The sequence below is a fragment of the Emys orbicularis genome, chromosome 1, assembly GCF_028017835.1.
Source record: "Emys orbicularis isolate rEmyOrb1 chromosome 1, rEmyOrb1.hap1, whole genome shotgun sequence".
NCBI classification, from domain to species: domain Eukaryota; kingdom Metazoa; phylum Chordata; order Testudines; family Emydidae; genus Emys; species Emys orbicularis.
In genome coordinates this window covers 11,393,442-11,419,808 of record NC_088683.1, presented here as the reverse complement: position 1 = coordinate 11,419,808, position 26,367 = coordinate 11,393,442, and the positions used below count along the sequence as shown (strand labels likewise).

The 26,367-nt window shown below is 49.5% G+C and overlaps 2 protein-coding genes across 9 annotated transcripts in view; both read right to left on the bottom strand.

Moving 5' to 3' along the window:
- The window catches only part of PLXNA4 (plexin A4), a 612,559-nt gene that overhangs the window by 125,598 nt on the left and 460,594 nt on the right, over nt 1-26,367 (bottom strand). For all 8 annotated transcript variants that reach the window (XM_065423502.1, XM_065423501.1, XM_065423503.1 and 5 more), the window contains one exon: nt 6,593-6,793. In XM_065423502.1, coding sequence (XP_065279574.1) covers nt 6,593-6,793 — 201 coding nt within the window. The remainder of the gene's footprint in view (nt 1-6,592; nt 6,794-26,367) is intronic.
- On the bottom strand, nt 15,054-17,198 carry LOC135889900 (histone H4-like). The gene is made up of 2 exons (XM_065417477.1): nt 17,162-17,198; nt 15,054-15,382 (listed from the first exon to the last, which is right to left on the bottom strand). The coding sequence occupies exons 1-2, from the start codon at nt 17,196-17,198 to the stop codon at nt 15,054-15,056; spliced, it is 366 nt and encodes a 121-aa protein (XP_065273549.1).

Genomic DNA, 26,367 nt, shown 5'->3' with positions numbered 1-26,367 from the left:
GATGGGTATATCTCCATATTTATATATTCTTGAGTACCATCTATTGGCTCTTTATCTGCTATTTACATATACACAGACAGAGAACAGCCCTGTGATATATACCGAACCACAAGGCACTCTACGCAGAATGGCTGTTTGATGCAGGGATGGTTAAACTCTCTGATTATTGCTGTGTCTAGAGAGAGGCTGGGAGTAGAACAGTAAAATCAAGTCTCTCGCTACATAGCAGAACTTTACAAACGTTAACTGTTTAATCCACAAAGCCCCTCTCGTTTTCTAGATGGGGAAACCAAAGTGAAGAGACTTGCCCAAGGTTACACACACAAGCAGTGGCAGAGATGGGATGAGAGACTGGTGTTCCTGCCTCCTACCCCCAGACACCATTCACTAGCCCCCACTGCCTCTGTCGCTGGAATGCAATCAGAAAAAATGCTCCAGCATTTGCAGCTAGGAAAGAGTGTGCCACAAACCAAAGTTGTTATGTAGTTCACCAAATGCAGAAGATAAGAACGGCCATACTGGGTCAGACCAATGGCCCATCTAGCCCAGTATCCGATCTTCCAACAGTGGCCAGTGCCAGGTGCTTCAGAGAGAATGAACAGAACAGAGCAATTTATCGAGTGATCCAGCCCCGCCATTCAGCCCCAGCTTCTGGCAGTCAGAGGTTTAGGGACCCTCAGAGCATGGGGTTGCGTCCCTGACCATCTCATCTAATAGCCATTGATGGACCTGTCCTCCATCAACTTCTCTCATTCTTTTTTGAACCCACTTATACTTTTAGCCTTCACAACATCCCTGGCAATGCAGGTTGATTGTGAGTTGAGTGAAGAAGTACCGGTACTTCCTTTTGTTTCTTTTAAACCTGCTGCCTATTAATTTCATTGAGTGACTCCTGGTTCTGGTGTTATGTGAAGGGGTAAATAACACTTCCTTGTTCACTTTCTCCACACCAGTCATGATTTTAAGGACCTCTATCCTATCCCCCCTCCACCCTCTCTTTTTTAAGCTGAACAGTCCCAGTCTTTTTAATCTCTCCTCAGAGAGAAGCTGTTCCATACCCTTAATTATTTTTGTTGCCCTTCTTTGTCTTTTCCAGTTCTAATACATCTTTTTTTTGAGATGAGATGAGCAGAACTCCATGCAGTATTCAAGGTGTGGGCATATCATGGATTTATATAGTGGCGTTATGACATTTTCATGAGCTGCAGCGTGGGGAGGTGTGTATATGGGGGGGAACGGGGCACAAATGGATCTTTAACAGGGTCCATATGTCACCCGTCTTGATTTAACATCTGGTTTCCGTGACTGCTTTACACATTTCTGTGTAAACCTAGACTGAGCCTGGAGCTATGAAACCTCGACAGATTCTGTGGGGATTTTATTACCACAAGTATCCTTAATTAAAAAGCCAACATCAGTCTAGCAGACCTATGAGACTGCATATTTCCACAGAGCCAGGCATGAGCAGTTAGGGAACCAAACACCCAGCTTGCACGGAGAAAGATCAAAGGTCAAGATCACAGGACAAATCCCATTTGTGGCCAGCCTCAGACCAGCACACCCAGGGCAATGCCATGAGGCCAAAGTGTTTCATCACCTCTCCATCCAAGGCTTGGCCTCCACAGGGAGCAGGAAACATCCCCAGGAAGGCTGCACTGTACTGTGATTTTAGTACTTGCTCTTGTGTCCCCTGAGTGTGGTAAGAAAGAGGGAGGGTGTCCTTGTGGTGAAGGCTCTGGGCTGAGATTCCAGAAACCTGTGTCTGGCTCTGCCACAGACTACCTGTGTGACCTTGAGCGAGTCATTTAGCCTGTCTCTGCCTCAGTTCCCCACCCATAAATCAGGGATAGTAACCCTTCTGTTCTCCCACCTTGGTCTGTCTGGTCTATGTAGATCCCAGCATCTAGCACAGGGGGGTCCTGATCTTCGCTGGGCCTTCTAGGTGCTACTTTAATATACACAAATAATAATTATTAATTCTGAATTAAGATATGTCTGAGTGCCCAACCCCCTGCCCATCTTTGATTTACACATAAGAGAGCAGTTCTAATGTCTCCCACTCTCTCTCTCTCTCTGTGCCACCCAGTCAAACACTCCTGAGCTCATTAGACTCAAGTGCAATAATTTCCCATGAAGGCAGCTCATCCTCACTCGGTGTGGAGCTACATAGAGGTCTCCAGCATGCAGCACTGGCAGGGAATTAACTGCCAAGGATCAGTACATGCAGCTTGTGAGTGCTGGGGCCAGCCAGGGGCGGAAGATCAAACCGAGTGGGCGTGTGTACATAGATCACAGGAGTTAGTGATGGCAAAGACCTTCCTGGTCCCCCAGTCCATCTCTCACCCACCTGCCAGCTGCCTGTGCATGACGCTTGCTGAGAGCTTTGGCCAGTCTAGCTTCAAATGACTGCAAGCGGCGTGGCTCCCACTGCTTTCCACAGGGGAGACTATTCTGTGCGCTAACAGAGCTCACCGTTACGGCCATTCTTCCTGATCGTTTTTTTTTTCCAACACTCCTCCTAAACACTCCTTGCTTTCATCCCCTCACTCTTGGGCCAGCCTGGCTGCAGCACACAGAATAAGAAGTGCAATATGTAATGGCAGGCAGGGTCTGTCTGGGTGATAATTGCATGCCTTGGGTGCTGTGATGGAGCGCGAGGCCCAGGCTGAGAGGCTCAAACCACCTGACAAGAGCAATAATTGCTCTGAAATGCACTGCCTGGCGTGACTTATTGCAGTTATTAAATGAAATATTGCCACGAAGGCCAGAAAACAAGGCAGAGCTGGACTCAGCCTTCCAGTGCTGGAGGTGCGTACAACATCACTGACAGCCACTCAGAGAGGCTGATCTCCTCCCAGTGGCCTCAGGACATTTCTTAATTGAAGTTGTAACTATTTAAAACGAGAGGGCCCGATTCTGATCTCAGCTGCCCCAGTGTAAATCCAGAGTAACTCCACAAGGCCAGTAGAGTAAGGGCCCAATTCTGATCTCAGCTACTCCAGTGTAAATCCAGAGTAACTCCACAAGGTCAGTAGAGTAAGGGCCCAATTCTGATCTCAGCTACTCCAGTGTAAATCCAGAGTAACTCCACAAGGTCAGTAGAGTAAGGGCCCAATTCTGATTCAGCTACTCCAGTGTAAATCCAGAGTAACTCCACAAGGTCAGTAGAGTAAGGGCCCGATTCTGATCTCAGCTACTCCAGTGTAAATCCAGAGTAACTCCACAAGGTCAGTAGAGTAAGGGCCCAATTCTGATCTCAGCTACTCCAGTGTAAATCCAGAGTAACTCCACAAGGTCAGTAGAGTAAGGGCCCAATTCTGATTCAGCTACTCCAGTGTAAATCCAGAGTAACTCCACAAGGTCAGTAGAGTAAGGGCCCAATTCTGATTCAGCTACTCCAGTGTAAATCCAGAGTAACTCCACAAGGTCAGTAGAGTAAGGGCCCAATTCTGATCTCAGCTGCCCCAGTGTAAATCCAGAGTAACTCCACAAGGTCAGTAGAGTAAGGGCCCAATTCTGATTCAGCTACTCCAGTGTAAATCCAGAGTAACTCCACAAGGTCAGTAGAGTAAGGGCCCGATTCTGATTCAGCTACTCCAGTGTAAATCCTAAGCAGCTCCCATGACTTCAAGGGAGTTACTCCCAATTTACCAGCATAACTGAGATCAGAAATTGGGCCTAGCATTTCTTTTTCTGTGTTGAAGAGCTAGTGGGGCTGGGTAAGGACAGGGCTTACTGGGGGAAATAAGGGGTTTGGCTAAAGCATGCCGCACCCTAGCAGTTCTGGACTGCTGCCAGAGCCTGTAGAGGGACTGTTGTAGCAGGGTGCAGGTTAGCTCAATCCCTGGGGCTGCTCTAGCTTATGCCTGGGACCATGCTGGTTCCCAGAAGGCAACAGAATCTGGGAGGCACAAGTGTGGACTAAAACCACCTCCTTTGCTCCTGTGTTGAGATCAGCTCGGCTGGAATGGAGAATCTGGCGGCACGGGCGCAGGCAGATCCACTCCCTGCCCTGAAGAGCTCAGTTCCCAGGGACTGATGGCTACGTAACGAAACCCATCAGCACAAGGGACGCCCAGAGGGACTCTCGTTGCAGTCCCAGCAAGGAAGCCAAGGCCTGAAAGGGCCATGCGGATGGAATGTCATTTTCACCCGGAGAGGGGTCGCTGTAGACACACTGAGAGGGGCATATGGGGGAAGCTTGCCCTGCTGCTCCCCATGCCCATGTAAGGTATCTCAAACTGGGCCCCCCTAAAATGGAGACACTCTAAGTCACTGGGCACATTTGAAAATCCTGACCTTCATCTCCGGGGCTGCCAATCCAGCACCGGATTCACTGTATCTATATCCAGACTGATACTGAAACATCTAATAGTGTCCCTGGGAATTCACGGCGTAGACTAGCTGGCTGCTTTCTCTCTCCACTACAGCTTTATGGCCAGCTATAAAGACCTTAGCAGATCCCTATAATATTCCTCTTCACTTCCGGCTTTCACTCACATGAAAGGAAATGGAAGGTGTTTAATGGGCTCTTCATTTTTCAAACCACAAATTTCTGCAAAATCCTGAACTCAAGCGCTCCCCAGTAATGGAAGCAGGGGGACAAACAGGGGCTTTGATGGGGAAATGCTCATTTGTAACTGATCATAAAATGCGGTTAACGGCCTATAACCTTCAACATGCTGTTTAATGCAACAGAATACTGCCTGAGTTTGAGCGCTGGAGCTGGGGTGAAGTGGCTGATGCCTGTAATTAGGCCTTTGAGTAATAAATCATCAAACAACAATAATAATAATAATATAGCAAAATCTATACATGAAATCACCCTGCCTGGCAACCTCCTGCCTTGAAAGACCCTTCCACACTCTCACACACTGCTGGAAAACCAGCTTCAGTAAGAAACCACGTTTGGCTCTTAAGACGGGTTTTCCTCCCATGCTCCTCACATCCACCCTGTGCGGCAGGGCAGAGTTAGTAATCCTGGGTCACACAGGGAGGAAATTTAGCACATAGAGGCAAAGTGACTTGCCCAAAGTCACACACTAATCACTGGCAGGGTGAAGTTGTGATTCTAACCATTCCACACCACTTCTCGCTCTGGGCCCGTTAACGCTCCCTGTTCTTTGTCTGCCCGTCTATCTGGGTTCTCATTTGGCCCCATCACGGCGGTACTGACTGTGTTAACCTTGATTCTTCCCGTTACAGTGTGAAATATTCTCCCTTTACAGCTGCTGCTTTGGCTTCCAAGTGATGGCCCTTCTGAATAAATGTTTCATCTATTTGGCTTCTCCTTCAGGACAAACTGAGCATGTCAGGATACTCATGACTAGTGGAGTAGGGGACTAGGGGTTAGGACTGAGTTCAAGTCTTGGCACTGCCATTCACCTGCTGGGTGACCTTGGGCAAGGCCTGTCAACTGTCTGTGCCTCAGTTTCCCCATTTGTAAACTGGAGATGATGATCCCTCCCTGATAGGGGGTTGTGAGGCTCAATTAACTCATGTCTATACAGCTCTTTGAGATCATTGGATAGAAGATACTGCAGAAGTGCTCTGGATTATAACACTAGGGAAATAACTTGGCATTGTGGTGAAATGGGAGGGGCTGGGAGACGTGGTAGGTTAGGACTGGAACCACAGGGGTGGCTGCATGAGAGTTGAAGAGACCCAACAGAGCAGTGGACGGCAGCCCAGCATTGCTACAGCAAGGGGCGCTGCAAATCGGGATTGAAGTGCATTGGCAGAGTCGCGTGCAGCACCCAGCACTGCAATGCCAAGGGGAGCAGAAGGACGGGATTGACGCACTGGAATTAGCTGTGCATGATGCCCCAGGACTCTAAAAGCAGCAGATCTAGTCATAAAACCTAGCTTTGATGTAGCACTTTTCATTGCTAGATCTCCAAGCACCTCACCACCTTTAATGGATTCCACCTCACACCCCGCAGGGGAGCAGGGAGGTGCTAGTAGCCCCCTGTTACAGAGGGAGAACTGAAGCAGAGAGCGTGGGCTTCACAAAGGGAGTCAGGGGCCATTGAAATGAATGGGAGATAGGAGCCTAACTACTTTTGGGAATCTGGGCCTAAGTGACTTGCCCTGGGCCACACAGGCAGCCTCTGGCAGAACAGAGAACTGAACCCGGGTCTCTTAAGTCTTAGGCTACGGTCCTAATGACTGGACTGAGGTGCATTGGCAGGGCTGTGTGGGGAGCCTAGAGCTGGACTGGCAGGGGGGGCTTCAGCCCCGGGTCAAAGTGCAATAGCAGTTGTGCAAGGACAGCCTGAGCAGCTTCCTCCCAGGCGTTAGCCAGCACTTCCCTCACGTCCCCGCGATCTCCAGCCAGGCCACGGGAGCTGTGAAGCGTGGCTCCCACTCCTGGGAATGAGGGTGAGGAGCGCGCTGTGGTGTCTGTGAGGGGCCCATCTGCAGTGGTACGTGTGGGGCTGATCTGAGGGCAGCTTGTTCCCTGCAGTAAACAGGGATGGAAACTAGGAATTTGTCACCTTCCTTCAGGGTTCCCACCAGACCAATACTGCGGGGCTCCTTCTCCTCATCCCCCCCACACCCTGCAAAGGGCCCGCCCGCGGGACTCCCTCACCGAGGTGTTCTGGCACTGCACGCTGGAGCTGTTAAACCTCAGGGCGGGGACCCGCTGCTCGTTGCCCTGGATAGTCAGGATACACTCATAGCCCCGCTGCCCCGACTGCGGCTGTGGCAGGTTCTTGGCTTTCAGGGTGATTGGCTTGATCACTTCCACCGGCACCAGGATCTTGTCTGCCTGGAGCAACTGAGGACAGTCCTGGGGGGAGAGAAGAAAACATGCCAAGCCAGTTAGTAGGAGTTCCATGCCCCACCCTGAGTCCTCCTGTGCTCTACATATACCTCCCAATACCCCCTCACTCCCCCCCCCCCACACACACACCGCACTGCAGGCTTGGCCTATGACACCTGGAAGAAGCTCCCTATGGAACGCCTCGCCTCGGTGCCTGTGCCTTTATCAGCTGGTGGGAAGCTTCTATAAAGAGTCCCTCTCCGCTTGGACTCAGCATTGCTCCATTGCCAAGGCACTGAACGAGAAAGGCTGGGTGTAGGCACAAAGCACCACCACCCTCACTAGCCAACGGACACGCAGTAGAAAAGCTGGTTCCAGCTAGACATGGGATCACGCCACAAAATGTAAGTGCCTTAAATTTGGAGGTGTTGCGATCGGGGGTTCAGGCTTCACCTACCACAAGGGGAGGGACGAATACTGGACGAATCAAAACCCTGGATCCAAACATCCTGAAATGTTGGGAAAGATCAGCGCTGGAAGGGAATCTGATGGCTCAGGCCCATCTAGGAGGCTCTATAGACCAGCCCCCAACAGATACGCTGCCCCTGCCTTTCAGAGGGGGAAGGAATATAAACCTCATCGATTCTTCGGGGGCATTGGGAAGGCAGTTTGGATCAAAGGGGCTCTGTGAGCAGAAGACCTGCTCTACACAGACACAAGGAATTAACAGCATGCAATTAAACTGATTTAGCTAACCCAGCGCAACTCTGCAGGTGGGCACTTTACCTGAGTTTAAACCTTAGCCATCGCCAGCTAAACCAAAGCGAGCCAGGTTTAACAGCCATGCGGAGTGTCCCCATACAAAGTTAGACCAGTTACCTACAGCTGTTTAACGTCACACTTTTAGTTAACAACTTCTGTATGCAGACAAGGCCTGAGAGATTATCATCAGGGATCTCTCACTGCACTGCCCCCAATCCTTCACACCGCCTGCCCTCTGCCAGGGTCAGAGCACCATAGGGCAGAGTCTGCTACATCAAACACACCGTGAAATCTGTTTCACTTTGTCTTGCTTGTTCACACAAAAAGCACCCGAGAATACAATCTTTATAATCTATACGGGCAAATGCAGGTGAACCATGTATGTCCCCAGGCTATTGTGTAGGTGGCATGTAGGGGCGCGGGAGGGGGAGGTTTAGAATGACTGATGTAGGAGTGGGGAGGAAACTGGAAGGCATGACAGTGGGATTTATGGCTTGAGAGAGTCTGGGAATTTGTTCCTGAGGTGCCGGGAGTATCTTACAGAGGCAAATATCTAAGGAAGATGGAGAAATGGATTCGACATGTAACATCGGCACCTATATCAGCTAGGAATAGAACGATGAGGGACATCAATGGTCACACTGCAGTATGAGCGGATTCTCTACTGGGGTCAGGAAGATATCCCAGCCACACCCACCACATGGGATAAGTTAGATGCATTAAGGTGTGGGGGGGTTCACCCCTGCCCCTGAAGCATCGGCAGTTGGCCATTGTCTGAGTGGGGACACTGGACCGGATAGTCCATTGATCTGTCCTGACATTGCCACCTGTATGCACCTACATCTACGCTATGTTACTAAGAGCCTCAGAAAAGCTGCTGCCAAGAGATGAAGTGATGTGTGTCTGCCAGGGACTCCCCAGATAGCCAGCACAGCTGAGGAGAGGCTGGACGTGACCACCAGGGGAGCGGCCTCCCTCAGAGGAGCTCCTACTAAGCCACAGCCTGGTTCAGAAGTTGCCTGCCCCCGGCAGAACCTGCTCTCCCCCCAGACAAGCCCCCTTCCACCTTTGCGGAGTTGCCCCCAGGGATACAGGGGTGAATCCATTCAGGGAAAGCAATGGCACTGCTAAGAGTAATGGATTCTCGATGCGGGAACAGCCACTCTGCCTTCAACGAGGCTTTGCCAAGGCTGAGTTCCATACAGGCTTGAATGGACCTAGCACCATGGCAGGGCTGGGACAACTTCCCCTAGCCATCCCTGACAGGAATGCATCCAGCCCAGCCTTGAACAAAAGGCCAATCTGGCAGCACTAAGGGGCTATACTGTTGCCTGTGCCAACTGGAGGAGGATTTTCTCAGTATTACGGCTCCACGCCACCCTCACCGGAGCCTCCAAAGCAGGTAGCACCTCACCTCAGGCCTGGCCCAAGGGTTAAACTGCTACTCAATGGGAGTGAGGCAGAGGCCAGCCCAATGTTATAGAGATCAACAGAAAGGCAGATGGTTGTGGGGGCAGGTGGAATGGAAACGGGGAGGCTCCCAGAGTGAGTGGGCCCCAGTCATGGCTCAATTTTGCAGAGACTCAGGGATGAAGATACCTGTTTGTTTGGGGTTCACTACAGTTACAAATCCAAAATCTCAAACGGAAATGCCACCAGAATCCATGAGGGCCACCATGTTTCTGGTGAGAATCATTCGGCCTTGTACAGTTCTCATGGTCTCAATGCAAATTACCTCAGCAGGCCCCAGGTTTGCTCGAAAGCAGGTGCCCACTCAGCGATCGCATCAGTGAACACGGTGTCCAAGTTTAAACTCTGTAAGGGAGCCACGCACCGGGTGCGCGCTGCATCACTTCCAATTTGATTGCTAGCCATGCTGCTTGGCTTTCATTGCACAGGGTGCCTGCTTCCAAAGGCGACTGAAAGCCCCGGTTTTCTCCCTGCCTCAGTAGGGGCTCGGCACTCCAGCCAGGGTCACCTGTGGCGAAGCTTCCCATAGAACACATCCCAAACTCACCCCCCACTCCTGCACCACCCAGAAACCCACCCAAGTGACGGCTTCTGCCTCCAGGTACAGGGCCACAAGTGGGGACACATTTACACAGCAAAACCTTGGGGCAGAAAGGTGGGCAAACCCTATCTGCCACTGGGGCGGGGCATTCTCTTGACATACATCAAATATAAAGGCCTAAGAACCAGGTGGGAGGCTGAGGGGGGAAGATATTACCTGGGAGTCACTCCAAGCCCCAAAGACTGAATTTTCTTGTTTCCCTTTATCCCTGTCCCCACCCTCCCGCCGCCGCCGCCAACCGCTCCCCATGAGCACCGTAACCTTTCTGATAACACTTGTTTCGAGTTCATTAACAAGCGGTGGTTGCGGCAGCCCCAATAAAGGACTCGTTTGCATATAAAAAGGTTTGCGGCTCTGTTAGGAAGTTCATTATAGATAATTGGAGAGGCGAGCGCCATAAAGAGGAAATTCTCACAATGTGGCTTTATCTGATTGACCTAATGTTCTTTCTAATTGAAATTTAAAAAGGCAATTTCTTTGGATGATGTACAGTACAAAGCCAGGGCGCTCAGTCCTGGCCCCGGGTTCGAATCTGCCTCCAACACTTACTTTGTACGAAGTGTCAGGAGGAACTAGCTAAATAACCCTGATCCCAAGATACTCTGCAGTAATTAGCTATGGGTGTTTGCTCAGGACTGTACCTTTAAAGGTAAGAAGTCTGCCTGCTAGCGGCAGGGGGATTCAAGAGAGTGAGACGCACACGGTCATGGACACAACATTTGTTCTTCCTTTGTTGTTTTCCTTAATCTGAAATACATGTCACCTAGGCTGGAAAAGCACCTCTTGCCCTGTGTGTACGGAAACCATAACAGACCCACCCTGAACAACTGAAGCATGTAAGGGCCTGATCCCATGACCGCTGATTAGTAATTAATGGGAGTCTTTCCACTGTCTCCAATGGGAGTTGGATCAGATTCCAAGGGAACAAAACAACTAATTTCATTTATACAAGGCTCGCATTACAGAGTAGATCCTTGTTAATTTATTTAACTTGTGTAGTTTAATTCTATAATTTCGTGTAACTCTTTATATTAAGCTAATAAGCACACACTCAAAACTCGTAATTCGCCCTGTTGGCACAGACTCCCACTGCAAATGGCTGAATTTTGCCAGTTAGCAGGTCAGTGAACAGAGAATAAAACAACCAAGGATGCTATAGCATGAAATAGACTCCTCATTTTGTCAATGGTTGTTTAGTTTTTACTATTTATAAATCCTTGTACTATGCTCTATAGCTTCAAAAATAACAAAGTCTTATATAAGAACAGCCATATTGGGTCAGACCAATAGTCCCTCCAGCCCAGTATCCTGTCTTCCGACAGTGGCCAGTGCCAGATGCTTCAGAGGGAATGAACAGAACGGCAATTTCAAGTGATCCATCCCCTAACGTCCAGTCCCAGCTTCTGGCAGTCAGAGGTTTAGGGACACCCACAGCATGGGGTTGCATTTCTGACCATCTTGGCTAATAGCCATTGATGGACAGATCCTCCTGGAACGTCTCTAATTCTTTTTTGATCCCTGTTATACTTTTGGCCTTCATATCTCCTGACAACAAGTTCCACAGGTTGACTGTGCGTTGTGTGAAGAAGTACTTCCTTAAGTTTGTTTTAAACCTGCTGCCTATTAATTAATTTCATCAGATGATTCGCAGTTTGTGTGTTATGTGAAGGGATAAATAACACTTCCCTATTCACTTTCTTCACACCTTTCATGATTTTATAGACCTCTGTCATATCCCCCCCATAGTCATCTCTTTTCTAAACTGAACAGTCCCAGCCTTTTTAATCTCTCCTCATACGGAAGCTGCTCCATTTCATGCTCCTAATCATTTTTGTTGCTCTTATCTGCACCTTTTCCAATTCTAATATATTTTTTGGAGATGGGGCAACCAGCACTGCAATCAGTATTCAAGATGTGGGCATGCCATGGATTTATACAGTGGCATTATGATATTTTCTGTTTTATTGTCTATCCTTTTCCTAATGGTTCCTAACATTCTGTTAGCATTTTTGACTGCCACTGCACATTGAGCAGATGTTTTCAGAGAACTCTCCACAAGCTCTTTCTTGAGTGGTAACAGCTAATTTGCCCCTAATTTTATATGTATAGTTGGGATTATTTTTTTCCAACATGCATTACTTTGCATTTATCAATATTGAATTTCATCTGCCATTTTGTCACCCAGCCACCCAGTTCAGTGAGATCCCTTTGTAGATCTTCACAGTCAGCTTGGACTTAACTATCTTGAGTAATTTTGTATCGTCCACAAACTTTGCCACCTCACTGTTCACCCCCTTTTCCAGATCATTTATGAATATGTTGAACAGCACAGGTCCCACTATGTACCTCTCTCCATTCTGAAAACGGATTGTTTATTCCTTCCCTTTGTTTCCTATCTTTTAACCAGTTACTGATCCATGAGAGGACCTTCCTTCTTGTCCCATGACTGCTTAGTTTGCTTAAGAACCTTTGGTGAAGGACATTGTCAAAGTCTTTCTGAAAGTCCAAGTACATTATATCCACTGGATCCCACTGGTCCATAAGTCTTGGCAATATGAGACTTCTATCTATCTTCTAATATGGGCCTCACCACTATAGTATAAGAATGACTCCTCTGCAGGAGCTTCTGTTCAAACTTTGCTGAGAGGTGGAGAGAGACCTCCAATTTTGTGCAGACTATGATGGATGTGGCTTAACAGAGAGCAGATGAGTGACTTTCTTCTGCATCGTTGCATCTATACACATTAATGAAGTTTTGACACCTCACCAGAACGCTGTTCCACCAGAGCGAGGATCTGGCCGGGATTTGGGTTGACCCCCTTCCTCTTATGAAAAGCATCTGGGGATCTTTGATGGCCACATATGATCAGAACCTTGGTTTTAAGTGTCATGGCCAAATTGTTCCATTTTCTGGACACTAAAGGGGAGAAATTTGTTTAACTATTTTAAATTCCAGGTATTTTAAATGGGAAAAGGTACCGCATCCATGAGGTTGGCCACATACATGCATCTCTCAATGTCCTCGCTGTGTCCCTGGGTTCCCGGTTTCGGAGAGGCAAAACCACATACCTTCACCTCTACCATCTAGTCTCACACAAAGCATTCAGGTGATGAAAGCTCCACATCTCCCCTCCATTATCTCTCTGCTCTTCTCCCCTCATTGCACAGCTCTTCTGCAGTGAGATTCAAGCAGAGGTGCCATTTAAAGCCCAGCACCAAAGGGTGAGAAACAGGCTAATACAAACATCACGTGGATTACGAGGATCAGCATCAGTGTTGGTACTAATTGGCTTGACACCCTCACTGGGAGACTCAGCAGGCACTGGTACCCATTTACCAGTGATATGTGCATTGGAGAGAGTCCGGCAAATGACAAGACAGACAGAGCTAGATCTTTATCCCCCATTTGGATTACCAAAACCTCTTCCTTTCTGGCTTCAACTCCATACAAGACACAGCCACTAAGAGCAACTGCCTTGGCTATCCAACTGACCACAACACCCTGCCTTTTGGCTCTATCCACCAGCTCCTTCTTCTCCAGTATGTCACATTCAGATTTCTTTTCTTCACAGTGAAGGCCATGCATAGCCTTGCCCCTCCTGACTGAGTTGACCTGGTCCCTCATCATTCCTACCCATCCGCTCTGCCAGGGCCGCCATCCTCAATGCCCTGTTTGTCCACTCCTCCCACAGCCATCTTTATGCTTTGTTCACTCCATCTCCTATAACTGGAATCCCCCTGCTGGACTGATACCTCTGGCCACCATCACCAGACCCTCTTCATTCAAACCCCACAAGACCCAATGCCCAGGAGAAATGAGACAAAGACATTTATCTAGCGCATACACTTGGAAAAAATAAATCTCGGCTCCAACAGGCTGTATATTAGCTTTGGCTGGATGACTGCACATATTCATTGATGATGCCTATCCCTGCCCTCCCACCTCATGTCACTGCTGAAATGAGATAGTAAGTGTCAGAGGGCCACCCTGTGACTGTAAGCTCTTAGGGGCAGGGACCATGTCTTCAAAACTATACTGTGCAGAACATGGTTAACGAATGCTGTGCCAGTGGAAAGGGCTGGATTGACAGTCCTGAAAATAGATGTCTTTTACTCACAGAACAACTACAGCACGGAGATGCTATGGTGATGGGCACAGGATAGCTGGATAGAGAGGGATTTTTGCCATTGATTTCAATGGAGCTAGGATTTCACCCAGAGAAAGAGAGAGAGAGAGGGAGAAGGAGATGCCAACAGCTGGATGGGCCATTCACTGATCTCCCCTCTCCAGTACTGGGGTTACAACAGCACCAATGGTGCTGTGGTGCCGGGTCCACAAGCAGAAGGGGCCCTGCCCCCTGCTCCACCCCAAGGCCCTGCCCCTGCTCGGCCTCTTCCCCCAAGGCCTCACTCGCCCCTTTCTGCCCCCTCCCCCGTTGCTCCTCTCTGCCCCCTCATGCGAGTGGTGGTGGGAGCGTCGGGAGGAAGAGGCTGAGCGGGAGCGGGGCCTCAGGCAGAGTAAGGGCGGAGCCTTGGGGAGAAGAGCCCAAGCAGGGACATGGCCTCAGTGTGGGCGGAGCAGGGAGTGGGGCCATGGTCTGGGCACTGGGACCCACAAAAGATTAATCCGGCCCTGCCCCTCTCACCCTTAAAGCTCATCCCTCCAGGTCAGGACTGAGATAGTGGGAAGGCAGAGCAGGGGAAGTTTTCCTTGTATTGACCCACAATACAGGTACAGCATGGGAAAACACAAGGCTTCAGTCTGTAGGGCTGGCAATCTGGCACCTTTAGACTCCTTTAAAAAAACACAGCCACTCTCTCAAAAAAATCCCAGTGGAATAAACCAGTGCACTTGGGTGAAGCAATAAGTCATCTCTGTACACGGGGCAGGTGGACATTGTTGATTTACAGTGCACACTATGTTTACATTATTACACCACTAATTCTTATTGCTGTAAAATTAAATTTAAAATTTACAGGAAGGGTATCGGGGAACGTTATTAGGTTATAAAGTGGAATCAGGTCAATGCTTTGCCAGCAGGATTCCAGGCTTCATAAATTTCTGGATATACATCCTCCAAATTTACATCGGCACTGGCAGCAATCAAACTGGCTACGAAAAGCTCAAGTGGCCAAAGAATTGTTTAATGCACCGTATATTTTATCTGTATTTCCGAAGTTTATAATGCCATTAGAGTGACTGAGGGAGAGCAAAAGTAATAATATATAAAGAAAATGCCCATAACCTTAAAGGCAGCTGATGAGGAGAAGGCAGTGGGATTTATGGAAAGTGTAAACATCTGCAGAGATAATAACAGAATAATTGAGGACTTGCATAACTGTGGCGACCAGCAACTCTATCTTAGTTAAGGGTCTGTCAGGGATTCCATTACAAAGACCAGGTCTGTGTCCTTAAACATTGAATGTGAGTTTAGTTTTACGTTAAAAGCCAACTCAGTCCCCGAAGCCGTACAGGGTGCGCCCCTGGCGTTTCAGGGCGTACACCACATCCATCGCCATCACCGTCTTCCGCTTGGCGTAGGTCACCGCATCGCGGATCACGTTCTCCAGGAAAACCTTCAGCACCCCACGGGTCTCTTCATAGATCAGCCCCGAGATGTGCTTCATGCCGCCGCGGCGAGCCAAGCGGCGGATCGCAGGCTTCGTAATGCCCTGGATGTTGTCACGTAAGACCTTGCGGTGCCTCTTAACACCTCCCTTACCCAGCCCCTTTCTGCCCTCGCCACGACCGGATAGTTTTAGTGCTCGGGAAAGGTGCCTGCCTGACAGCCCTGGAGACTAGTCCTCTAGCCACAGAACAAGTACTTGTCCAGTGCCGGCTTTGTCTACTGTGTTCTAGCACTATGTGTCAATTGTGACCTGGAAGGACTACCACACTAGGCGCTACAAAACTGGGGTGGAAAGACAGAAAATAAATTCAGGCTTCATAGTCCATTGTTTGGCCTTTGTATTGTGACAGCCAGAGAGGTGTGAGGATATATGATGGTGGTTGCAGTGATGTGGGCCCCCCTGCACCAGGAATTACATTAAGCCCACCTCATTTCACACAGGTCACCTACAGCCTTTGGATGGTACCTTGAGGTCTCTGCTGACTTGGGATAGATTCATCCCTCTGTGTAATTCAAAGAGAGGGTCTTCAGTCTGGCAGCACCAACTCTAATATACAGCTGGCCAATACGCGGAGAGGCAGAGTATGCAGCCAGACTGAGGGCCAACGTACAATCCTGAGCTTGCGTCTTTGTTGTCCAGGATGGGAGGGGCTGGGAACATTGTGCTGTGAGCACCACATGTCCCCCAGGGAGGAGCAGGGGGAAGAGCCAGTGCGCCAGGCCCTAGGGTGAGGATGAAGGGAGCACTCCATCTGACACAATCAGGAAGGAGAAGAGACTGGCCCACCGTGTGAGGCCATTGCCATTGGAGACACCCCCACGTGCTCACACACACTTTGACAAAGTGCCAGCTGGCTGCAGTATTGAGAGAAACCTAGGGCTAAGGAGGGGGATGAAGAGAGTGGATAACATGCTCTTCTGGTCAAGGGAATCCCTCTCCCCACCGTTTCTGATTCCACGAAGCCCCTTCATGCCAACTCTTCATTCTTCTGACGATGTGGCTTTTGGGGGACAGAGCTGGGGATGAGCAACTCTCCATGGCAACATTCACCCCCTGTAACACTCTGAGGGTCTCCCGTGGCAAGATCATAAGATCACACTGATGCTATTCACATTATGTTATGCAGGTGTTCTCTCTATGCTGTCCAATCCCAGAGAGATAGAATCATAGAATATCAGAGTTGGAAGGGACCTCAGGAGGTCATCTAGTCCAACCCCCTGCTCAAATTGGGACATGGGGTAGGGGGTAATAGGGACGAATATAAGACAAAAGCCCTGAATATTGGGACATCTGGTTACCCTACACAGTGACTTTGGTTACAAGCACCCAGATCTGCAAACTCCCCCAAGGATCTGAGAGTCAAACTGTGTCTCTCCCAACCCAGCTGAGTGCACTAGATGTGTACAGAGGTCACGGGGCAATGGAGGTGCACATCTCTCTGCACATTGCGAGGTGCAGCTCCCATAACTGGAACACTTGGCTGTTCTCTTGATGATGCATGTGGCCGTGCTAACAGACACAGCAGTAGTACCACTTTATTTCTGTCTCTAAAGCAGGCTGCTACAACTCCGAAAGCATCCACAGAGCTGAGCTGTCAAAGGGACTTATGATTTAGCCCCTTTGCTACAGATACAAGCTTGAGGCTGCTTCCTGATATACTAGCATCCTGGGCTACAACCAAGATGCAAGATTTTTATTAGCTGAGGATACAGTAAATTAAAATTAATGGAGATATCCTATCTCCTAGAGCTGAAAGGGACCTTGAAAGGTCATCAAGTCCAGCCCCCTGCCTTCACTAGCAGGACCAAGTACTGATTTTGCCCAGATCCCTAAGTGGCCCCCTCAAGGATTGAACTCACAACCCTGGGTTTAGCAGGCCAAAGCTCAAGCCACTGAGCTATCCCTGCCCCCCAAAATATATGGAGATATACCTCTCTCATAGAGCTGGAAGGGATCTTGAAAGGTCATTGAGTCCAATCCCCTGCTTTCACTAACAGGACCAATTTTTGTCCCACATCCGTAAATAGCCCCTTCAAGGATTGAACTCACAACCCTAGGTTTAGCAAGCCAATGCTCAAACCACTGAGCTATCTTATCCTTTCTTTGGCTACTACAAAACTCTCAGCCCCAGATGACTCTTATCCCTGCTCCCCACTCCTAACGAGACTTCTGAAGGTCTTAGTTGATGGGATGGGTGACACAGCACCAGGCGGCATGAGGCTCTCTTCCACCCTTCCAAGAAGCCACTACAGGGCTTTATCCACCCCCATTTTCTGCACGTTTCCGAACACTGGCTGAACTGATTCGATCACTGAAGGATTCAGACCTGATCAGTCCATTTCCTTATATTGGGTATTTATTCATGGACCACAGCAACAGGAATAGGGAGGCCAGGACCATACCCTTCACTACTGAATACAACGGCAGCTTTGCCATTGACTTCAACAGGAACAGGAGCAGCCCTGCTGATTCCACAAGGAGACCCCCCCAGTGCAGGAGGATTGGATCTGGCTGTTTATAGAGCCAAGCCCAAGGCTTGAACAGGGCCGCCCAGAGGATTCAGGGGGCCTGGGTTCTTCGGCAGCGGGGGGACCCCCGCCACCAAATTGCCACAGAAGACCCGGCGCTTTGGCGGCAGGTCCTGGGGCGGAAGGACTCCCCGCCGTGGGTCTTCAGGGCACTTCGGCGGCGGGTCCTGGGGCGGAAGGACCCCCCGCCGCGGGTCTTCAGGACACTTCGGCGGCGGTCCCGGAGCGGAAGGACCCCCCGCCGCCGAATTGCCACTGAAGACCAGGAGCGGAAGAAGCTCCAGGGGCCCGGACCCCATGAGAGTTTTCAGGGGCCCCCGGAGCGAGTGAAGGACCCCGCTCCAGGGGCCCTGAAAAAACTCTCGTAGGGGCCCCTGCGGGGCCCGGGGATTTTGCATGGGAAGAGTAAAAGGCTGCAGGACAGAGTGTAGGAAGTGGCTGCACACACTGAATTCCAGGGCTGCTGCCAGCATCTCTGCAGCGTTCCCGGTATTGATCTAAAGCAAGAAACAATAAGACACAAGTGCCTCACTCAGATGTTAAAATTTGGGGCGACACTCACAAATCCAAAGGTGGGTGCACAACGTAGGCAGCTAGCTGGAGCCACCTCCCTGAGCTCTGTCATTGCTGCTGATCTGGTGTGGAAGATTCACGTCACTGCGTGGCTCCCGAAGGTGGCTGACGGGGATGGATAGAGGCTAAATGTGCCAAGCACAATGGGGCTCTGATTCTTGATTGGGGTTTCAAGATTCTACTGAAATACTACTAATAGGGTCTGTTATTGATCAAAAACATAAGAGCCCCTGAATGGGCTGGTGTCTGCCACAGTCACAATCACAACAGAAGATGGGATGAAACACTTTCTAAAGGCTGGGGTCCGGTCTGAACTCCCCAATCAACTGGGCTTTCACTGGCACCCTGGCAGCAGGCAATGTAAACCACAGTGGGTTGACACAAAGACGAAGCTTTGGGAGGAGCTGGCAGGGGTAAATCTGAATTAGAGAGGTCTGGGAAACCTTTCTTCCCAGCCGGCAAATATCTGAGAGTTCAACATCTCCCCATCTTGAATTGTGATGAAAAACCAAAATCTCCCACATATTAGTGAATTGAAAGAGTCTTTTTTTTTTTGGCCCCATGTTGGGCAAACTATTTTGTTTCAAAACATTTTGTTTCAAATTTGACCTTTTCTTCTTTTTTAAACCCCCTTTTCACTCTCATTAGGTTAACTTTCAAAATGAAAAGCTGTTTAGAACCAGAAAACCAGAAAATGTCTAAATATAACATTACAACCATTTAAAAACCTTTTTTCTCAATTTTTTTTTTCCAAGTCAGGAAATTCTTCAACATGAGCCTGTTTCGTGAACATGCACCGTAGAGACTTGTTAGAGCATCACAGCTAAAAAGTCTGGTGACTCCATCACCACGGAGCATGCTCCAGCCCAGGGCAAGTGGGCTGAGCAGAACTTTCCCTGCAATTGCAGCTCCAGACTGCTGTGAGCGGGGTTGGGGCCAGGTGATGAGACTGTCTCATCTGTGCTCTCAGAGATACCTCTGGTGCCCAGGCAGTGAGGAGGAGGATAGGGCAGAATGGGCTTTGCTTGAGGAACCTCAGTCTTTGAGGCTGGGGGTGGGGTGGGTGGGTGGACCTCAGCCCTCCCTCTCCACCGGGTCCCAGCCCAGGGCCCTGTGTATGTCAACCCCTAAATGGGGGGGAGGGGGTGTCTCCCAGCAGGGAGTCAAAATCTGCTGCCCTGGGCTACTTCCTACCAGTCTGTTCAGTTTGCGGTGTGGCCCCTCTAGTCCAGTGTTGAGCACTGCCTTGCCATGGTCCCAGGCTCCTTTGGGTAGGGCACCCACAAGTTGTTGAGGACGAGCCCCGCAATGTCTCTGGGGTTCGCTCACTCAGTTAGCTCAGGTCTGGAAGCGCCTAGGTCCCCTTCGCAGTTTCCCTGGACTGGGGAGACAGTGTTCACTCCCTGTTGGCTGCCTTGGCTGGCTGGCTAATGCTTCTTCCCCTCAGCTAGGGAGGCAGCTAGCTCCTGCCTCTGCGCCAGTTAGCCCCGAACTGGGCCAGGTTCTCTCCTTTTGTTCCCCCTCCAGGCCTGGCATTGGCTGTGGGTATAATGGGGCGGGGCTAGCTGGGCCCAGAGGCTCTCTTTAACCTCTGCTGTGCTGGCTGGCAGTTTCTCTGCTTCATCACAGCATGTTTTCTTCATCATTCTTGTGGTTCTTCTCTGAATCTTCTCCAATTTTTCAACATCCTTCCTGAAGTGTGGACACCAGAACTGGACATAGTAGTCCAGAACTGGTCACACCAGTGCTAATATAGAGACAATACCTCCCTACTCTTACTCAATATTCTTCTGTTTATCTATCCAAGGACCCCATTAGCCCTATTGGCCGTAGTGTTGCACTGGGAGCTCATGTGCAGCTGATTAGCCAACATAATCCCCAAGTCTTTTTCAGACTCACTCCTTCCCAGGATAGCCCCCTGGAAGTGTAGTTTACATTCTTTGTTCCTAGATGTATGGCTTTACATTTGGCCCTACTGAAATACGTAGTATTTGCTGGAGCCCAGCTCACCGAGTGATCCGAATCGCTCTGTATCAGCAACCTGCCCTCTTCATTATTTACCATGCCCCCAATTTTTGTGTCCTCTGCAAACTTTCACACTAATGATGTCATGTTTTCTTCCAGGTCATTTATAAAAATATTAAATAGCGTAGGGCCAAGAACGAAGCCCAGCGGGATCCCAATAGAAACACGCCCACTCTATGATGATTCCCCGTTTCCAGCTACATTTTGCAACATTTCAGTGAGACAGTTTTTAATCCATTTAATATGTGCTGTATTGATTTCATATCATTCTGAATCAAAATGTCATGCAGCACCAAGTCAAATGCCTTACAGAAGTCTAAGTCTCTATTACAGCAACTCTATTACCATTATCAATCAAACTTGTACTCTCATCAGAAAATGAAATCCAGCTATTTTAGGTCCTTGTATGGCCCCATAGCATCAAAGCCCCTCACAGTCTTTAATAGGTATTGTAACGAGGGCGAGACTCACCCCTGTGGCGCCTCCTGTCTGTCGTCCTGGGAATTAGCTCTTTTGACCCGGAGTGCCCTCTGCAGGCTGGTACCTCGCTGTCGCTGGCCCCCGTGTCCCTCCCAGACCCGGTGCCCCTCGTCCTCAGGCGCTGCCCCCTGGCAGTACACCCGCTCTCTGGGTCTCCCCACCCAGGGAAACCCCCACCCACTATCCCCACCTCGCCTCAATGGCTTCTGCCAGTCACCATCTAGCCCCCTTTCGCTGGGGCTGACTGCAGTCTGTATAAGCCAATCATCACAGGCTGCATAGGCGTGCGCACGGGGTGTGCCGGGTGTGCCCAGGCACATCCTAATGCAGGGGGGGCAAATGGCTCCATTCCCCGGCGCAGCAAGCTGCGGGGTCTGCGCTCCCGGGCCGGAGCGCCCGGCCGAATGCAGCAAGCCGCCAGCCCCTCCTCGCCTTCCCTGCTCCCCTGGAGCCTTGCTGCCGCGCGCGCAGCGCTCTGGGGGCTGGGGCTGCGCACTCCCGCGGGGCAGCGTTCGGCTCCGTGGTGAGGCAGACATGCTCCCCGCTCCCCTGGAGCGATGCCGCTGCGCGCAGCGCTCTGGGGGCCGGGGCTCCACGGGGAGTCAGACACGCTCCCCCCTCCCCATGAGCCATGTCGCTGCGTGTGCAGCGCTCTGAGGGCCGGGGCTCCTGCGGGGCAGTGTTTGGCTCCACGGGGAGGCTAGGAGCCTAATCTCATGGTAAGGGGTCCGAGGCCAGGGGGGTTGGATAAGGGGTGGGGGGCAGTCAGGGGACAGGGTGGGTTGGATAGGGGGTGGGATCCCGGGGGGGTGGTTAGGGGTGGGGGGTCTCTGGAGGGGGCAGTCAGGGAGGATTGGATGGGGCATGGGAGTCCCGGGGTCGCTCAGGGGGCGTGGAGTGGATAGGGGTCAGGGAGCAAGGAGGGTCCGAGGGGGCAGTTAATGGGGGGGTCTGGGGACAAGGAGCTGGGGGGGGGTTGGATGAGTCAGGAGTTCTGGGGGGGCTGTCAGGAGGCAGGGGTGTGGAGAGGGGTTGAGGGAGGCAGGGAGCGGGGGGGTTGTATGGGTCAGGAGTTCTGGGGGTCCTGTCAGGGGGTGAGGAGCAGTTGGATAGGCATGGGAGTCCCGGGGGTCTGTCTGGGGGCAGGGGTGTGGATAAGGGTCGGGGCAGTCAGGGGACAGGTAGGGGGCAGGGTCCTAGGAGGGCAGTCAGGGGACAAGGAGCAAGGAGGCTTAGGTAGAGGGTGGAGTCCTGGGGGGGCAGTTAGGGGCAGGGGTCCCAGGAGGGCGTAGTCAGGGGACAAGGAGCAGGGGGGGTTGGGGGTTCTGAGGGGGGAATTAGGAGGGAGAGGATGGGGGCTGGACTAGGGCACGGGCGGGGCTCCCTGGGTGCACACCCTAATGAAATGGGATGTGCATGCCTATGACATAAGAACATAAGAACATAAGAAAGGCCGTACTGGGTCAGACCAAAGGTCCATCTAGCCCAGTATCTGTCTACCGACAGTGGCCAATGCCAGGTGCCCCAGAGGGAGTGAACCTAACAGGCAATGATCAAGTGATCTCTCTCCTGCCATCCATCTCCATCCTCTGACGAACAGAGGCTAGGGACACCATTCTTACCCATCGTGGCTAATAGCCATTTATGGACTTAGCCACCATGAATTTATCCAGTCCCCTTTTAAACATTGTTATAGTCCTAGCCTTCACAACCTCCTCAGGTAAGGAGTTCCACAAGTTGACTGTGCGCTGCGTGAAGAAGAACTTCCTTTTATTTGTTTTAAACCTGCTGCCTATTAATTTCATTTGGTGACCCCTAGTTCTTGTATTATGGGAATAAGTAAATAACTTTTCCTTGTCCACTTTCTCAACATCACTCATGATTTTATATACCTCTATCATGTCCCCCCTTAGTCTTCTCTTTTCCAAACTGAAGAGTCCTAGCCTCTTTAATCTTTCCTCATATGGGACCCTCTCTAAACCCTTAATCATTTTAGTTGCTCTTTTCTGAACCTTTTCTAGTGCTAGAATATCTTTTTTGAGGTGAGGAGACCACATCTGTACACAGTATTCGAGATGTGGGCGTACCATGGATTTATATAAGGGCAATAATATATTCTCAGTCTTATTCTCTATCCCCTTTTTAATGATTCCTAACATCCTGTTTGCTTTTTTGACCGCCTCTGCACACTGCGTGGACATCTTTAGAGAACTATCCACGATGACGCCAAGATCTTTTTCCTGACTTATTGTAGCTAAATTAGCCCCCATCATGTTGTATGTATAGTTGGGGTTATTTTTTCCAATGTGCATTACTTTACATTTATCCACATTAAATTTCATTTGCCATTTTGCTGCCCAATCACTTAGTTTTGTGAGATCTTTTTGAAGTTCTTCACAATCTGCTTTGGTCTTAACTATCTTGAGTAGTTTAGTATCATCTGCAAACTTTGCCACCTCACTGTTTACCCCTTTCTCCAGATCATTTATGAATAAATTGAATAGGATTGGTCCTAGGACTGACCCTTGGGGAACACCACTAGTTACCCCTCTCCATTCTGAGAATTTACCATTAATTCCTACCCTTTGTTCCCTGTCCTTTAACCAGTTCTCAATCCATGAAAGGACCTTCCCTTTTATCCCATGACAGCTTAATTTACGTAAGAGCCTTTGGTGAGGGACCTTGTCAAAGGCTTTCTGGAAATCTAAGTACACTATGTCCACCGGATCCCCCTTGTCCACATGTTTGTTGACCCCTTCAAAGAACTCTAATAGATTAGTAAGACACGATTTCCCTTTACAGAAACCATGTTGACTATTGCTCAAGAGTTTATGTTTTTCTATGTGTCTGACAATTTTGTTCTTTACTATTGTTTCAACTAATTTGCCCGGTACCGACGTTAGACTTACCGGTCTGTAATTGCCGGGATCACCCCTAGAGCCCTTTTTAAATATTGGCGTTACATTAGCTAACTTCCAGTCATTGGGTACCGAAGCCGATTTAAAGGACAGGTTACAAACCTTAGTTAATAGTTCCGCAACTTCACATTTGAGTTCTTTCAGAACTCTTGGGTGAATGCCATCTGGTCCCAGTGACTTGTTAATGTTGAGTTTATCAATTAATTCCAAAACCTCCTCTAGTGATACTTCAATCTGTGACAGTTCCTCAGATTTGTCACCTACAAAAGCCAGCTCAGGTTTGGGAATCTCCCTAACATCCTCAGCCGTGAAGACTGAAGCAAAGAATCCATTTAGTTTCTCCGCAATGACTTTATCATCTTTAAGCGCTCCTTTTGTATTTTCATCGTCAAGGGGCCCCACTGGTTGTTTAGCAGGCTTCCTGCTTCTGATGTACTTAAAAAACATTTTGTTATTACCTTTGGAGTTTTTGGCTAGCCGTTCTTCAAACTCCTCTTTGGCTTTTCTTATTACACTCTTGCACTTAAGTTGGCAGTGTTTGTGCTCCTTTCTATTTGTCTCACTAGGATTTGACTTCCACTTTTTAAAGGAAGTCTTTTTATCTCTCACTGCTTCTTTTACATGGTTGTTAAGCCACGGTGGCTCTTTTTTAGTTCTTTTACTGTTTTTCTTAATTTGGGGTATACATTGAAGTTGAGCCTCTATTATGGTGTCTTTAAAAAGGGCCCACGCAACTTGCAGGGATTTCACTTTAGTCACTGTACCTTTTAACTTTTGTCTAACTAACCCCCTCATTTTTGTATAGTTCCCCCTTTTGAAATTAAAGGCCACAGTGTTGGGCAGTTGAGGTGTTCTTCCCACCACAGGGATGTTGAATGCTATTGTATTATGGTCACTATTTCCAAGCGGTCCCGCTATAGTTACCTCTTGGACCAGCTCCTGCGCTCCACTCAGGATTAAATCTAGAGTCGCCTCTCCCCTTGTGGGTTCCCGTACCAGCTGCTCCATGAAGCAGTCATTTAAAGTATCGAGAAATTTTATCTCTGCATTTCGTCCTGAAGTGAAATGTTCCCAGTCAATATGGGGATAATTGAAATCCCCCACTATTATTGGGTTCTTAATTTTGATAGCCTCTCTAATTTCCCTTAGCATTTCATCATCACTATTACTGTCCTGGTCAGGTGGTCGATAATAGATCCCTAATGTTATATTTTTACTAGAGCATGAAATTTCTATCCATAGAGACTCTATGGAACCTGTGGATTCGCTTAAGATTTTTACTTCATTTGAATCTACACTTTCTTTAACATATAGTGCCACTCCTCCCCCTGCACGGCCTGTTCTGTCCTTCCGATATATTTTGTACCCCGGAATGATTGTGTCCCATTGATTGCTCACAGTCCACCAGGTTTCTGTGATGCCTATTATAGCTACATCCTCCTTTATCACAAGGCACTCTAGTTCACCCATCTTATTATTTAGACTTCTGGCATTTGTGTACAAGCACTTTAAAAACTTGTCCCTGTTTATTAGCCTGCCTTTTTCTGATGTGCCAGATTCTTTTTTATGTGACTGTTTATCATCTGATCCGGCCCTTACATTATACTTTTCAGTCCTCTGCTCCTGACTATAACCTGGAGATTCTCTATCATCAGACTCTCCCCTAAGAGAAGTCTGTGTCCGATCCACACGCTCCTCTGCAGCAGTCGGCTTTCCCCCATCTCCTAGTTTAAAAACTGCTCTACAACCTTTTTAATGTTTAGTGCCAGCAGTCTGGTTCCACTTTGGTTTAGGTGGAGCCCATCTCTCCTGTATAGGCTCCTCCCATCCTAGAAGTTTCCCCAGTTCCTAATGAACATGAACCCCTCCTCTCTACACCATCGTCTCATCCACGCATTGAGACTCTGAAGCTCTGCCTGCCTACCTGGCCCTGCGCGTGGAACTGGGAGCATTTCTGAAAATGCCACCATAGAGGTCCTGGATTTCAGTCTCTTCCCTAGCAGCCTAAATTTGGCTTCCAGGACATCTCTCCTACCCTTCCCTATGTCATTGGTACCTACATGTACCACGACCACCGGCTCCTCCCCAGCACTACACATAAGTCTATCTAGATGCCTCGAGAGATCCGCAACCTTCGCACCAGGCAGGCAAGTCACCATACGGTTCTCCCGGTCATCACAGACCCAGCTATCTACATTTCTAATAATCGAATCTCCCATTACTAACACCTGCCTTTTCCTAGAAACTGGAGTTCCCTCCCCCGGAGAGGCAACCTCAGTGTGAGAGGCAACCCCAGAACCATCTGGAAGGAGGGTCCCAACTACGGGAAAGTTTCCCTCTGCTCCCACTGACTGCTCTACTTCCCTGGGCCCTTCTTCCTCCTTAACAGCACAGGTGCTGTCTAAGCGGAGGTGGGACAATTCTACAGTGTCCCGGAAAGCCTCATCAACATACCTCTCTGCCTCTCTCAGCTCCTCCAGTTCTGCCACCCTGGCCTCCAAAGTCCGTACATGGTCTCTGAGGGCCAGGAGCTCCTTGCACCGACTGCACACATACGCCACCCGCCCACAGGGCAGGTAATCATACATGCAACAGTCGGTGCAATAAACTGGA

Bases quoted from the DNA above. Each gene is read 5' to 3' on its own strand.
- LOC135889900 (XM_065417477.1), bottom strand. From the start codon at position 17,198: ATGACCTTTCAAGATCCCTTCCAGCTCTATGAGAGAG. The intron at 15,383-17,161 runs GTATATCTCCAT...CAGGGCTGTCAG, and splicing joins CTTCCAGCTCTATGAGAGAG to GCAGGCACCTTTCCCGAGCA.